This window comes from Mollisia scopiformis, assembly GCF_001500285.1.
Source record: "Mollisia scopiformis unplaced genomic scaffold LY89scaffold_13, whole genome shotgun sequence".
In the NCBI taxonomy this organism is placed as follows: Eukaryota; Fungi; Ascomycota; class Leotiomycetes; order Helotiales; family Mollisiaceae; genus Mollisia; species Mollisia scopiformis.
Genome location: NW_017263593.1, coordinates 1,028,952 through 1,042,489, shown reverse-complemented (window position 1 = coordinate 1,042,489; position 13,538 = coordinate 1,028,952). Strand labels below are relative to the sequence as shown.

General features: G+C 46.5%; 7 protein-coding genes across 7 annotated transcripts; 2 read left to right on the top strand and 5 right to left on the bottom strand.

The window, feature by feature from the left end:
* Nucleotides 1–727: 727 nt before the first annotated feature.
* Nucleotides 728–1,513, bottom strand: LY89DRAFT_586691 (kinase-like protein; the record flags this gene model as incomplete). Its single annotated transcript, XM_018209382.1, has 1 exon — nucleotides 728–1,513. One exon carries the CDS (start codon nucleotides 1,511–1,513, stop codon nucleotides 728–730), a length of 786 nt encoding a protein of 261 aa, XP_018070870.1.
* Nucleotides 1,514–1,931: 418 nt separating this feature from the next.
* Nucleotides 1,932–2,923, top strand: LY89DRAFT_670024 (uncharacterized protein; the record flags this gene model as incomplete). Its single annotated transcript, XM_018213138.1, has 2 exons — nucleotides 1,932–1,991; nucleotides 2,117–2,923. The coding sequence occupies 2 exons, from the start codon at nucleotides 1,932–1,934 to the stop codon at nucleotides 2,921–2,923; spliced, it is 867 nt and encodes a 288-aa protein (XP_018070869.1).
* A 658-nt stretch (nucleotides 2,924–3,581) lies between these two features.
* On the bottom strand, nucleotides 3,582–4,739 carry LY89DRAFT_707726 (NAD(P)-binding protein). Its single transcript, XM_018217632.1, has 3 exons — nucleotides 4,610–4,739; nucleotides 3,912–4,546; nucleotides 3,582–3,846 (listed from the first exon to the last, which is right to left on the bottom strand). The coding sequence occupies exons 1-3, from the start codon at nucleotides 4,650–4,652 to the stop codon at nucleotides 3,775–3,777; spliced, it is 750 nt and encodes a 249-aa protein (XP_018070868.1). The 5' UTR covers nucleotides 4,653–4,739; the 3' UTR covers nucleotides 3,582–3,774.
* A 1,644-nt stretch (nucleotides 4,740–6,383) lies between these two features.
* On the top strand, nucleotides 6,384–8,019 carry LY89DRAFT_617769 (alpha-galactosidase 1). The gene is made up of 3 exons (XM_018210812.1): nucleotides 6,384–6,569; nucleotides 6,620–6,752; nucleotides 6,799–8,019. The coding sequence occupies exons 1-3, from the start codon at nucleotides 6,492–6,494 to the stop codon at nucleotides 7,920–7,922; spliced, it is 1,335 nt and encodes a 444-aa protein (XP_018070867.1). The 5' UTR covers nucleotides 6,384–6,491; the 3' UTR covers nucleotides 7,923–8,019.
* Nucleotides 8,020–8,367: 348 nt separating this feature from the next.
* Nucleotides 8,368–9,867, bottom strand: LY89DRAFT_782760 (uncharacterized protein). Its single transcript, XM_018222617.1, has 4 exons — nucleotides 9,414–9,867; nucleotides 9,330–9,363; nucleotides 8,637–9,276; nucleotides 8,368–8,590 (listed from the first exon to the last, which is right to left on the bottom strand). Exons 1-3 carry the CDS (start codon nucleotides 9,519–9,521, stop codon nucleotides 8,708–8,710), a joined length of 711 nt encoding a protein of 236 aa, XP_018070866.1. The 5' UTR covers nucleotides 9,522–9,867; the 3' UTR covers nucleotides 8,368–8,590; nucleotides 8,637–8,707.
* Nucleotides 9,868–10,042: 175 nt separating this feature from the next.
* Nucleotides 10,043–10,810, bottom strand: LY89DRAFT_685461 (uncharacterized protein). The gene is made up of 3 exons (XM_018215092.1): nucleotides 10,462–10,810; nucleotides 10,346–10,406; nucleotides 10,043–10,299 (listed from the first exon to the last, which is right to left on the bottom strand). The coding sequence occupies exons 1-3, from the start codon at nucleotides 10,531–10,533 to the stop codon at nucleotides 10,199–10,201; spliced, it is 234 nt and encodes a 77-aa protein (XP_018070865.1). The 5' UTR covers nucleotides 10,534–10,810; the 3' UTR covers nucleotides 10,043–10,198.
* Nucleotides 10,811–11,560: 750 nt separating this feature from the next.
* LY89DRAFT_734609 (HET-domain-containing protein) lies at nucleotides 11,561–13,508 on the bottom strand (the record flags this gene model as incomplete). Its single annotated transcript, XM_018219923.1, has 2 exons — nucleotides 11,561–13,046; nucleotides 13,210–13,508. 2 exons carry the CDS (start codon nucleotides 13,506–13,508, stop codon nucleotides 11,561–11,563), a joined length of 1,785 nt encoding a protein of 594 aa, XP_018070864.1.
* Nucleotides 13,509–13,538: the final 30 nt, after the last annotated feature.

Sequence of the window (13,538 nt, the reverse complement as noted above, 5' to 3'; positions counted from 1 at the left end):
ACAGCCATCTCTCCAGCGTTCTGAATCATCCTTCGCAGCCACGCTACCACATTATCTTCCGCATATTCGATTTTTGCAGCATTTGGTGCATATGCAAGCGAATACAGGGTTAGGGAAGGGTCGAGCTAGAACCCTTGCTCGGCGAGCGTGAACGAGTTCAGAGATGTTAAGCCTCCAAAGGTTTTGGAAGCGGCAGTATAAATCCAAACGTTTATGCCTTCTTCTCAGTACAATAATTCTCCAAACACCAACACCAGTCCCCGACGCTCACCTTTCTGATCTTTTTCAGAGAGTTCAACAAGGGTCAGAATCAGACTTTCATCTCCGCGATGTGCAAGTACGTCAATATTACGCTGAAGTACAGGAACTATAAAAAGACAACAGACAAACATGTCACGACCACCCGCAAGATCACCGATGAGTGTAACACGAAGCTCGGCCTGTATTGCCCAAATCTCGAGCTAGACGGAAGTATGGCTCTCGGCAGCAGCACCTCCAACAATGATTGCCCCTTTTGCCCTACTTGACTCAGTAGCCGGAGTACCGCAAAGTCCGCATTTATGTCCAGTTAGCATTAGGGGGGAAACGGCCATGAGTGGAGACCTCACCATTCTGAATCGAGATGAATGAAACCATTGCTTATTGTGGAGGAGCTTAATGGAACTTCCATGCTCTTTTTTGAGACGTTCATTTTGATACTGTCTTTGCGATATTCTCTATAAAAATATTACGACTCTATATCTGAAATCTGATCCAAATCACTGGCGACTTCTCGCGCACTTGCATAAGCTTCAGTCCAACAATTCCAAATTATGTGTCTAGCAACATTGCTGTGAAGTGGTGGAAACTCCTCCCTAGCATATTTGTTATCTACTTTGTCATCATTCAGTTCCGGAAAGGGTCTTTTCCACGCAATGATTTCATATATAGCCGATCCCAGGCCGAAAAGCTCCCTCTTCATAAGCGGCACGTCATTGTACTGCCTTCCTCGTGAAGGCAAGTGGTAACGAGACTCGTGCGTCTGGTCCCATTTAAAATCGAACCCGTTAAGGAGACCCCCGCCAAAGTCGCCAAGCTTAATGCGGAGTCCGTCTAGGATGAAAAGATTTGAACAAGATAGATCGCATGACATTGCACCTCGTAAGTGTATGTAGCTTAAGCCGGCAGCTACATCAAGGGCCATCTGTAGGCGCTGTCGGATAGGAGGTGGGCTGTTTGACTTATTCTGTATGTACGCGCGGATGGACCCCAAGGGAGCCATCTCCAGACGAAGCGAGCGGACGCCAGGATGCACCTCTTCAAGGCCGAAGCACGTCAAAATTCGAGGATGTTTGCCGAGGTGTTTGTAGATTGTGTATTCCCGGGCTAGGCGCTCCTCGCACGCAGCCCCGTAATCAAAGACGAGATTCCCGTCAAACCAGACTCGGTACCCCTTCAGGACGGTTTTGTTTTCTGTGGTCGTCACATAGCATGTAGTGCCGACTCCAATGACCTTAGGTTTCGATGGCGACATCTGTATCCGCAAAGATGGCAAAGTAGGGTAGGTAGGGGTTGCGTGGCTAGAGCTTTGACGGACACGTCCGTAGGATAATCGATTTCGTTGGACGTTTGTGATCATTAACAGAAGACCACCAAATTGCGGTCCTAGGTAGGTAGAGACCTTCAAGAGTGCGATCACGTGTGGTGCCTTCCGAGAAACGGTAAGCGCCCAAGCACCTTTGTCGGTTGACACTTATCTTTATCCGGAATAGCGCCAAATGACCTAATCCAATGAATGTTAGGATAAGGTTGGATAAGGTTGGATAGGTTGGATAGGTTGGATAAGTTGGATAAGGTTGGAGAACGTTGAACAACGTTTAATTAAAATGGTTAGCAATCATTCCCCTCATCGACAAGAAAAATTTAACCCAATCCAGTCTCTTCCCAACGAAATGAGTAATCATGGCTTTACTTGCTTTCCAAGACTTCCGCTCGATCTAAGACAAAACATTGTAAGGAGCAAACACCTTCATCACAAGCTGCTTTGCAGATTCCTTATTTTCCGATCCCCCGAGAACGCATAATCTCCCTCGATCCTTCTGGGTAAAGCGGATAGTCCTCTACTAACTTGATGCAGTGGCGATATTCTTGCCATGAGAGAAGGATCGTCGACATCTGGACCGTGGAACTTGGAGAACTTAGCATGCATGCAATGGGTACCCCACGAGGTCCATACCACGCATGCTTGCGCCACGTGACCATTTGCAAAATCCCTGATGTCCTCCATGCTACCGAGGAATCCAGAAGAATTGCCTTGACTGACTATACACTGGCATTTGGGTTCAGTCATCGATTGTCCCATGGATTAAAACTCACTGGAGCCCCTCAATCATACGTCAATTGGGATAGTGATATAATATGCCCAATGTCTCTCGAAAGGCAAACTTGCTTAGACTTTTTTCTTGCTGTTCCCGGGTTGTCCAAGATCGCTCTCAACATTTCGGACATTGATATGGATTTGGTGGATCTTACAATCAACTCGTGGATCAAGGAGGTCATTCTTTACAGTAACTGGTACCCATTGAAAAATGTTGATTTTTCACTCTGGGTCGACCGTTGTGAGGTGGAATTAAGAGACGAATGGAAAACCGAAGAGAAAGCGTGGTTAGAAGAGGGTAGGGCTGCGCTTTACCGCCGATACGAAAAGATGGAGAGGCGTAAAAAGAGCTCTGACTCCTCTTTGGATTCCCGCTCGAATCCCGGACAAGAGCTTTCGATACAGCCCATGGAAGAAGAAGAGTTGGCACAGAAGCATCCTCGGCCCCTTGTGACTTTCAAGCGCTTGTTTGTAAATGGAATCGACATTGATTCAGAAACGGTGCGAAGGAATGAAGAAAGATTCATTAATGAATACAAAAAAGCCATGGAAGAAACCCAAACTTAATCTTGTCTTGGTAAAAAAAAGTAGTTTCTCATTTTTCAAAGCTCAGAAGGTTCGTGCTTACCACTCGCTCAGTTTTACCTCAACAATGAAAAATATCTCGGAATTGGATTTTGCAGGCGTATCTCTTGCTTGAAACCTCTTTAATGGCATCATCTTATTTGCTCGATCCAACCACACCTGGTAAAATTCGTGCTAACGGGACTTTGTCAGCACATTTCATCTGATCATCATGGGTGCGTTGGATCATGGATTGACTTGCAGACAATGTTCTGGTTCTGTATGTTGCATGTATCAAGCGACGGGTTTGGTATATATTTATCAGACGGTCTTGATGAAGTGAATGGGTGTGCATTGCTCCGGAAGAGATTGCGAGGGCCAGAAGTATTCAAATGTATAAGATTTCAAGGAGCGTTCGCAACGTTGCATCAATCCATGCTGCTCAAGTTGCCTGATGAAAGTCGACTACAACTGCAAGCATGAATTAGTTCTCTGTTCCATGAAATGCAATCGGAAGGATAGATGATGCTTCTATGGGCACTTGCTTTTCATTTATCTACTGATTCGTCTTGATACTTTTGGGGCTAGGAAGCGGGTGGAGGGCATCACTAATCCCAAGTAAGCGAGCTTGAAGATCTCTGGAACAGCAGTGGACGTCTAGGGTTGCCGTACTCATTCTTCTTCGTTTGCAAGAATTAGGCCACGTTTTCGAAACACCTCTCTAGAATAAGCTACCCGACATCAACATACAAATCCTTCTTGCTCACTAACATAAAAACCAAGAACGATCTTTGTCCACAATTCCTATAATCACTGGGAGAGCAATCCACATTGGTTCATGCCTCAAAGTTGTTTCACCACTGTATGTTTGATCCATCATAAGAAACGAAGCTTCCAGAAGTAGTCTGCTTCGTCGCATTGTCAATCTGAGTCACGTCAGAAATATTTTCTTCCAAGACTTCGAAGTCCACGTAAAGGGAGCGCAACTCACTTGCTTCAGGATCCCCTCAACGCTTTCCTCCATAGTCATTGGTGGCTCCTTTACTCCGATTGCATCTGCGAAGTTCTGTCCATTCTCAGTCTTGACCCATCCTGGGTGAATCGCCACGCTGGTAATAGGAGCGTGCTCGAAATGCACTTTTCTGACAAAGTAGTTCGCTGCTGCTTTGCTGATACCATAAGCGAGACTAGGGACACCTCCTTCCATCTCACCAATGGAGCCTAATGAAGAAGATATCAGGATAAACTTCGGGTCATTGGACGTGGAGAGGAGAGGATACAGCTTTTGGAACAATAAAATGGGGCTCAGAGAGTTGGTCTGAAAGTGTTTAAGAATTGATTCTGATGTCGAGTCCAAGCCCGAGTGGAAGTCGGTACCAATTCCCAGATTGGCGATCACGACATCGATCTTGGAGATTCCCCATTCGGCTTTGAGCGAAGTCGTCAACTTCGACGCCTCGCCCGCTGGGTCAGAGTCGGGAGAATAAGCTTGAACGATCAATTGACTTCCAGTCGCAGTCTCCACGGAAGACAATCCATTCTCTGATTGAGATACATTTCGCATTGTGGCAATGACAATAGTATTGGGTCGAAGAAGGAGGGCTTGAACGAGTCCAAAGCCGATGCCTGATGGAAGCGAGATTAGCCGAGAGATCCACGTGAAATAAATAGGGTTAATAGGGGTAATACCTCTATTCGCTCCAGTGACCAAGTATATAGTTTTGCCCTCCATATTGAGATATCTGATGAAGTTTGGCAGATATGTGATGAGAGGTGTCGTGTATTTCGATGTTTGAAGGTGGGGATGTGAAAATTTTTGATGGGGAAGAAGCGAGGTGAGAGAAGGTGGAAAACGTGGTTTAAATAGAAGAACCTAGCTTTGTGCCGCTTGGTAGGCTTGGTAAGTCGAAAATCATTGGCTCGTTCGTACAGAGTTGGTACTGTAACATCAGAGTCTTTCGGGAAGGTGCGAAGGGGCTGAAGAGACGGGAATTTCGTGAAGGCACGTGACGAAGATTTTCATTTCCATCCTTCGTTCGCACGCAGATGGTTCATCGAATATTGACAATACCGCAGCATGCCTGCCCATTGATCTTAGTCTAGGTCTAAAACTCAACAAAAGCTCAATTGTGCGTCGAAGAGTTCGTCTGCGAGCATAGGAAGCCGGCAAGAGGAGAAGTCCGTTCTCGAAAATGACAATTTTCGGCAATGGAGTTCGACTGTCTCCCCCGCTCTTGCTCGACAATTACAAAAACCTAAATATCTCATCTATAGTCGGTATAACCCTAACTAATGTCGCAATCGGCGTTCATCGCTTGCTTTGCTACACCCGACATGTCACTTTGACTTGTATATAAAGGCGATCAACGGTCACGGACCGGATATTAAGGCTCACTGCAAGAGATTCATACAATCAACTAAGGCAAACACATATACTGCTCGATTACGTGAACTCGTTAAACAAAAGTGGTATAGCACGAATAAGAAAGATTGCCAAAGAAAGACATCGAGCGACAACCCAAGATTCAATCAAGCGAGCGCGAAGTAATTTGCTAAAGCAGTTGATGTACTTCCTCTCAAAAGAGCAAATACTCATAGCAGGTTCTTCCCGTCGCCCTTCAAGGTTGAGCCAATCAAATCTGATGGGAACACGTGAGCCTTCTGCTAATGCTAGAAATGCATCTCAATTTTCGGAAAGAAAAGCTCAGCTCAAATTACGCCTTCCGGCAGAGAACTCCTCCGATCATCCTAGATGCAAATAGTCTCATTGCATGTTCAAGGCCCGAGGGTTCCGCTCAGAAGATCCTCTTCTCCACCAAGCTCAAGAGCGGGGCTCTATAAGATTAACGTTGCAAATTTAGATGAAGTCACTTCAATTTCTCCTATGTTCTGTTTCGTATTTAATGGTTATCAGCGAGCGGAGGCGTAGACGGTTGGTCTGACCTTCTTTTCATAATTCGCATCGTGAAGAGCAATCATGGCACTAATAGCGCAAGTAGCGCAAAATGCGCCAACCCCGCAAATCGCGCGAAATGCACGAAACGCGCAAATCGCGCACCCAGCGCTGAGAGCGCTTCATCTTTACCAAGTACAAACAACAAACTTAGCATCACGCTTTCATCTCCACATCGCTTTTCTAACTTTCATAAGGGCCTTAGTGGAAGCAACGCATCAAAAATGGTGGTCGTGGAGGCAGGATGCGGAGCGAAGTCTTCCGAGCTAAATTGAGAAAGGTGGCCGGCATTATTATTAGCGAAGAGGGTGAAGGACATCTACTGGAGTGGACAACCTTATTTTGATGTCAAGGATCAGCTGTGCATATTGTGGTATAAGGGCCATCTACTAATATCCCATAGTGATGGATCCAGGGATCATTGGCGATCACGGGCCGGCGGTGGTACAGGTGAGGGGTAAGTATTTTGAGTTTTTTTTCCCTATTTTGGGAGACACGTTCAAGTAAAGAAGCTCCTCGAATCGCAGTTTCACTTGAGTTTTGTTGAAAAGATGACCCATTCGTAAAAGTTTTTTGAGAGTCCAAAATACTACCACTGACGATCGTGGCAAATTCAGAATGATGTTCATTTCTATCACTCTTGCTATATGGCTTGCCATTTCTCAAGTTCAATGCTTAGTACAGAAAGACGATGTGGTAACTATCTCCTCAAACCTACACCCATAATGATATTTATTGGTCTGCAGGGTAAACTTCCAGCTTTGGGGTGGAATTCATGGAATGCTTTCGCCTGCGACATCAACGAAACCAAACTCTTGACAGCAGCCAACCAGATCGTGAGCCTAGGCCTTAAAGATTCCGGCTACGAGTATGTTAATAGTCAGTGGACTCTCCGCTGATACAAAATGTCGCTGACGCTCAAAAGTCGACGACTGTTGGGCCGTGAAATCTGGTCGCGACAACAAAACCGGCCAGATAATTCCTGACCCCATCAAATTCCCCTCCGGAATCGACGGACTTGCAAAATCTATCCATTCTCTGGGGTTAAAAATAGGTATTTACGGTAGCGCTGGAACCGAGACATGTGCTGGATATCCTGCCCAGCTCGGACATGAATATCTCGACGCTGCGACTTTCGCCGCCTGGGGCATCGATTATTTCAAGTACGACAATTGCTACGTACCATCTAATTGGACAGATCCATACGACGCTTGTGTACCTGATCAATGGCAGAAGTATGGACCCTTTGTCAATGGTACTTGCGCAAAGTCAAGCACTGATGCTCCCACGGGTTACAATTGGAGCACGAGCAACACGGCACATCGATATGCCATTATGCGCGATGCGTTACTTGCTCAAAATAGGACGATTCTATACAGTCTATGTGAATGGGGACAAGCAGATGTTGTAACCTGGGGAAACGCAACAGGAAACTCTTGGAGAATGTCCGGAGATATCAATCCGTGGTGGGCGCGCGTCGCCGAAATCCTGAATGAGAACACCTTTCTCTTGAATAGTGTCAATTTCTGGGGTCATAACGATATGGACATGCTCGAGATCGGAAACGGTAATCTTACTTTGGCTGAGAGTAGATCACACTTTGCGTTTTGGGCAGCGATGAAAAGCCCTTTGATCATCGGGACCGCTCTAGATGTTCTACCTGCGACCCATGTGGCTATACTTCGAAACAAGTATTTGCTAGCTTTCCATCAAGATCCACTATTCGGAGCACCAGCAACGCCTTATAAGTGGGGTACCAATCCAGATTGGACTTTCAATGCCACCAACCCAGCTGAATATTGGAGCGGGGAGAGTTCCCAAGGCACGTTGGTCCTAGCTTTGAATACTCTCGGTACGAAAGCACCAAAGACGATTGTATGGAAAGAGGTTCCACATTTGGAGAAAGAGCACGATGCCTTCCAGGTTACAGATATTTGGTCGGGAGAGAGTTTAGGTTGCGTTTCAAAAGGGATTGAAATCAAGGTGGAAGCTCATGATACAGTGGGATATATTGTGGGCGAGAAGTGCGCTCCCATGTTTAGTTCGTGATGTAGAGCTTGAGTTGAAAAAGCGATTTCTGTACGAAAATTGGTCTTGAACGGAGATTTGATTGATCTTGAACCACGATTCATGGAACTTTCCAGAGGTCACAAGAGGAACACATATAGTCCATAAATATGAAAGGATTGCGACGGTATTTCTTACAGGTACGAAATTGAACAAATGAAACTTCTACGCATATCATTGAAGAAGGCGTTGAGCGTGGGAATAAACTGTCGGCCCTCTCGCTTACCCCTGATATACTCGCTTATGAATTTCGCCTCGAGGTCAAGCGAAGAACAAATAGATTGAAGCAACACGCAAATAAGATAAGTCAGACTCGCTTAAAAGAAAGCCAAAATTCAGAAAATCACTTATGTCGTAGAAGGTCGGGCTCATACATCTCAACGTCTTCACTTGAAGCATGTGGGAAGGCGGCAGGCAGCAACTCTTGGGGATCTTGGTAGAAGTATTTGATTTGTGACATGTATGTACTGTCAATCACCCATATGCACAGCACTTACATGACTCAGTTTAATCAGATCAGTCGCGCAGAGTCGAATCTCGGCAGTCAGACTGATCCGCTTCAAATTTCCCTGCTCAATAACGCCTTGCGGTAACAAGTAGACTTATCAAAATTTGGTCGGTCGCTTGTAGGCCAAGCTGGGTATCACTCACTATGCAGACGTTAGCAAAATACAGGACTATGAATTCTTCGTGAACCTCGAAATGCTTCAAAGCGTAGCCCCTGAAATCTCTGAGTTAACACTCACCTCCAAACAAAAAACCAAACATCATCGGACCATGAAAGGATCATCATCGACAGGCTCGACTTTAACTGAAACCGGGAACAGCTTCTTTCCCACCATGCCGGTGATACGCTTCTCCGGAGACACCGGTGGGCTTGCTGGTAATGGAATCTTCCGTGGACTCAAATGACTCAAGTGGCTCGTCCTCCTCTCCTCCCTTGACTTCTCGAATTTCATGGCCAAGATGATTTTTGGGTCAGGACCTTCATAGGTCCCATCGTCTGCCACATCGAAAACGAGTTCCTTTCCATCTGACCCTCGGGCCGTCCGGACCTTGAACTTGTCAAGCTTTTCCACATCTTGAATATCTTTTCGGAATGTCCTGGCGAAATTCCCCATCCCGTCGTCCCAGTATATCCTTTCGTATCCAGTCTTCCAGTCAACACCGACAAAGTAGCCACTATTCGGTCGAGATGCGTCGGTAGTGGACGGTCGTTGGATTGTGTCACCGCGCGGAGTTACATATTTCGCAGCGCCTAGAGCATCGGGGTTGCCAGGCGTACCGTCGCAGTGATACCAAGACCCGTCTGCGTTGAAATAGTAATAAGACTCACCTATTGTACAAATTAGCTAGGAACTCTTTGCAAATACAGTAGATCATACGTACACTCGTCGAAATGATTCAAGTAATAATCTCCTTGCTGTCGAGGTCAGTCCAGCCTATCTAATTCTCGGTACCGCCGGAACTCACCATATTGATGCCCCAATCACCATCGGGCAATTGCTCTGGTAATGGAGCACCATGATATAGCGACCACTTGATTTTTCCAATTGCATCTGCCTTCGAAACCCAACCCATGGTGGCAGTCTCTTTGGGTTGTGCAAGTCGTCGCTGTCTCCAACAAGAAAGCAGGAAGAAGACAACAAGATACGCTGATTGATTAGCCTAGGTAACATCAAAGTTCAGGCCAGCCCCTGACCTTTTAAGTTCTCCAAGGAGCTGGTGGGGTCAAAGACACCGGGTACTTATCAATATTCTAATATTAGAACTAGGCCAAAAAGGAAAAGATTTACTCAAGGAGGGTTGCAACAAAACACAGCCTTGCAGCAATGTGGGACGGCACGAAGCCAAAAGGAGGCGTGGCTCAGCCACGAGCGTCAAGCACAGTTGTACCTGACCAGAAATGACAGAGCATGCCTGATGGTAATGCAACGACTATTGAATGGCAAGGTGGTGAAGTCGTCTCACGACACGTGCCCAGCGTGGGGGTGTCAGCACTTTCCGGGGAAGTCGACCCCTGTTCTTACCAGTCTCACGGGAAGGCGCATTCGCGAGGCACTATTGATTTCAAGGCTCAAGGCTGCGCAAAGGTGCAAGGTGGAAATGTGACTGCAAGAGTCTTCATTCAATTCCAGTCACCGACCGAAGCCAATCCTGTTCGCTGTCCCAAAAAGCGCACCGAAAGTCAACGCAATAAACACCTAAGCCTCGCCCTTTCCCGTCACCGCCAAAAGAGCTTTCTCGGTCTACCACCTCTACTTCTTGTAGACATTGCCATCGGGAGCGGTGTAAGTGGAGCCACTACCGGAGTTGTGATAGGTGGAGCCATTGCCGTTGGCGTAGTAGTAGGAACCATCTGTGGTTGTGTCAGCTTCGTTCTAACAGTATGGAAAATGTCATACCAGAGTTGGAGTAGTGGTAAGCAGGGCCGCTGGGTTGCTCACGGGTATCGTAGTTGTTGCCCTAAATATTTTAATCAGTATCGAGGATGCGCAAAGCGGTGTATAAGTGGGTATACTTGAGAGTTGGTACCGCTACTAGTGACGGTGTAGGGAGTGTAGGAAGAACCAGAAGCATCCTTAGAAGGCATTTTGAAGTATTGATATCGTAGTCTTGTTTGTTGAGGTGATGTTTTTTGGTGTGGAATTGAGTCAAGTTGAAAGTTTTGTTGGAAAAGAGGAAGAAGGGATGGTGGATTTGATCGAACAAGCTCCTCTTTATGTAGTCTTGACGAACAAATACCGAAGTGAATGGGAAAGCTAGTGTACATCAACCTTAGATGATTCCTCCCTTATCGTTATCCATGTTTTAGGAAGAGAAAGCGGGGTACAGGTACCAAGCGCAACTGGCAATGAACTTTGAAAGGGGGATCGGCGTTTGAGATATCTCCTAAAGAGCTCTAGCTTTGCTTTAGGACCCATGGTTTTCAAAATCAGGCTCATGCACTCATTGCCTTCCAACAACTAGCAATAATCGTGTCCCCCTGACCTCTGGGAGTGGTCTAGTGAATTATTCAATGCACAGACCACTCCCTCCGGGAGTGTCACCGATTAACTTGCAACACGTAGTTGACTTGCAACAGCGCTAAAAGGCTTGCGGGTATTTATCAGAATGCAAAAGTAGCATGCATCCCTCACTAATTCTAGTTGTGGGGCAGCTTACCTCTTAGCGCTGTTGCAAGTCACTACGTGTTGCATTTCAATCGGTGACACTCCCGGAGGGATAGCGGAATAAGGCCCCGACCAAAGGTCAGTGGGACACGATTAATGCTTCCCATTGATTTGTTCTTCACCTGGTCAAACCCTACCTCCACGTGCACTTGGTGAAGTGAGAATCATTGACAGTCTCACAAACAACATCCTGGGAAGCATTGTGCAACACCTTCAGATTGGTATGTCTACTCATAATGTCCCAGGATCTAAACGCACATTGGAACATTAAAAGTCGGTGTAGAATCCAAAGTTGTGGTTCACTGACGCGAAAGCACATGTGTTTATGTGGGTCTGCGCTGGATTATCGTTTGTTTTGTTCTTTTCACTTCTCCTCTACGGACTGCAGAGATGTCATTCGCGAAGAAGAAATTCCAGTACTCAAGAAGCTCGTTGATGCCTAAACCGTCAACGAATCTTGAAAACCTTCTCTCCCAAACCCTGTTTCTCCGCATGCATCAATCCGTGAACATACGCGAAGCCCCTAATCCGAAACTCCTCGCCATCTGGGCGCAAAACTAGAGGATACGTGCTTCCCCGCGCAACATACACCACATCTCCCGGTCTGGCTGATGAGATCAAACAGCCCATATATTTGTCTTCAGTGATGAAGAAGCTCGATTCGGGGTATTTGAAGTCCCAGACCGGTTTTCCGAATAAAGTTCCATCGGCATTTTTGGAATCGTCGGACACCTCGGCAGGTACGTACATGTTGTATGTTTCTTCATCAAGCGCGATTTTCAAGTATGCGACAAACCTGTGGAGTAAAAGATGCTCGTCTGCGGGATCACTCTTCTCGTTGAGACCGAAGGAGAACGATGTTGCAGCGGTGGTGAGTTCGTCGGCACTGAAAGGGACGTGTAATAGACTTTTTCGCATTGTCCCAAGTATACTCTGCCAAGTTTCTTTCAATGTCTGTCGTCCCTTGTCTGATTCGGTCATTGAATTGCCAAAGCAACTTTCGTTGTAAGGTTCGATAAACTTGATCGGACCAACAATGAACCCAGAAAGAGATAGAATGCTTGATTCCTTGTCGATTTCCCACGTAGGACTTGTCTCACCAGCGGGTCTCCATGGCAGTGGCTTGCCAAACCGGAAAGGGTTCCGGAACAGCATCGGTATCTCCCATCGTGGTACCCAAGAAGGATCCTCGGTGCCTTGAACATAGAGCAAAACGTCTGTTTTGTCGAAATTCACGAGGGCTGCTTCGACCGAGTCCCGATAAACTTCTTCTACTGACTTGCTGTAATCAGGCGCCAACAACTCAGCTCCCTTCTCAATCTTCATCATGCCCCGCAGACCATATATCACATCTCTTGGATCCAAGCAGGAGAAGTTGGATGCAAGGTATAACATCAGAAGCCAGTTCCTTGGCTGTACTAGATCTGTCGTCACAGTTGCTGCCCACCAACAATATGCATTTGAGAAGCCAAACGCTTTTGAGAATGCAGTTTCCATTGTGATGTAGCAAGCCACCAGACTGACTCGATCCCACATGACCTTCTCAAGGCCACAATGAAGTAAGCGCTCTTTGTTGGCATTCACTTCCTGGATCGCCCAGACCCGAGTGAAGTACGGATGTTTGTAGAACCAGACCAGGGACTTCCACATGGCTTCGGTGCTGAAATCGCATTCATTTGGAACAGGAAGAACATCGCCGGCTTTGGCCATAATTTCTTGGTAAAGATTGTCCGCTGACCCGAGTTCTGAGACTGGTATTCCAAGCTTCTGGCACAAGAAGTCTGATATTGTGAGGATGGAATCTATTGCAACTCTTGCTTGGTGGTCCTTGGAATCGGGCCCAACCCATATCAGGACGGTCTTGGCATTTTGATAGATCTTTCGCATTTGGGCGACTTGAGTGCCTCGTTCAGGGATGTCTTTTTGATTGATACTATTTCGAAATGAATCGTTAGAGCAAGAACTGATATTGGAGATTGGTAGACGTGAAAAAGCGTTTCAACACTAACAGGCTGCTATTGGACATTCGATCAAGAGATAAAAGAGATTGTAAGAGAAATCATTCGTAAATAAATTAAACAATTTGATCTGCTTACCAGATAGCATCGACCCACATCACTCTAGAGCAATCTGGGTATCGAAAATGCTTCAACCCTGTCTGAAGATTCGCGGTCACATCGAGCCTCTTCCCATCAACGATGACCGGAACCTTGGCATTTGGATCGCCCCAAGCATAAGATATAGCTTCGTAAACCGGTAAGTCGGCCCAATGTGCAGTGCGCAAGAGACAAGAAATTGGATCGCCTTCCACGCCGGGTAGAAGTTCCAGTACTCTAAACGACGACGGGGTTGGCAAAGCCTCGTGCTCATACAACTCTCCGGGATATTCGACCATTGTATAAGGCGTGCGCTCCGGACTAGGATT

Coding starts and splice junctions, on each gene's coding strand:
- LY89DRAFT_707726 (XM_018217632.1), bottom strand. CDS start 4,652: ATGGAGGGCAAAACTATATACTTGGTCACTGGAGCGAATAGAG. Junction 4,547..4,609: donor GGTCACTGGAGCGAATAGAG/GTATTACCCCTA, acceptor CGCTTCCATCAG/GCATCGGCTTTGGACTCGTT. Junction 3,847..3,911: donor TTGAGGGGATCCTGAAGCAA/GTGAGTTGCGCT, acceptor GACGTGACTCAG/ATTGACAATGCGACGAAGCA.
- LY89DRAFT_617769 (XM_018210812.1), top strand. CDS start 6,492: ATGATGTTCATTTCTATCACTCTTGCTATATGGCTTGCCATTTCTCAA. Junction 6,570..6,619: donor TAGTACAGAAAGACGATGTG/GTAACTATCTCC, acceptor ATTGGTCTGCAG/GGTAAACTTCCAGCTTTGGG. Junction 6,753..6,798: donor CGGCTACGAGTATGTTAATA/GTCAGTGGACTC, acceptor GACGCTCAAAAG/TCGACGACTGTTGGGCCGTG.
- LY89DRAFT_782760 (XM_018222617.1), bottom strand. CDS start 9,521: ATGGGTTGGGTTTCGAAGGCAGATGCAATTGGAAAAATCAAGTGGTCG. Junction 9,364..9,413: donor GTGATTGGGGCATCAATATG/GTGAGTTCCGGC, acceptor TGACCTCGACAG/CAAGGAGATTATTACTTGAA. Junction 9,277..9,329: donor CTTGAATCATTTCGACGAGT/GTACGTATGATC, acceptor TTTGTACAATAG/GTGAGTCTTATTACTATTTC.
- LY89DRAFT_685461 (XM_018215092.1), bottom strand. CDS start 10,533: ATGCCTTCTAAGGATGCTTCTGGTTCTTCCTACACTCCCTACACCGTC. Junction 10,407..10,461: donor GTAGCGGTACCAACTCTCAA/GTATACCCACTT, acceptor TAAAATATTTAG/GGCAACAACTACGATACCCG. Junction 10,300..10,345: donor TTACCACTACTCCAACTCTG/GTATGACATTTT, acceptor ACACAACCACAG/ATGGTTCCTACTACTACGCC.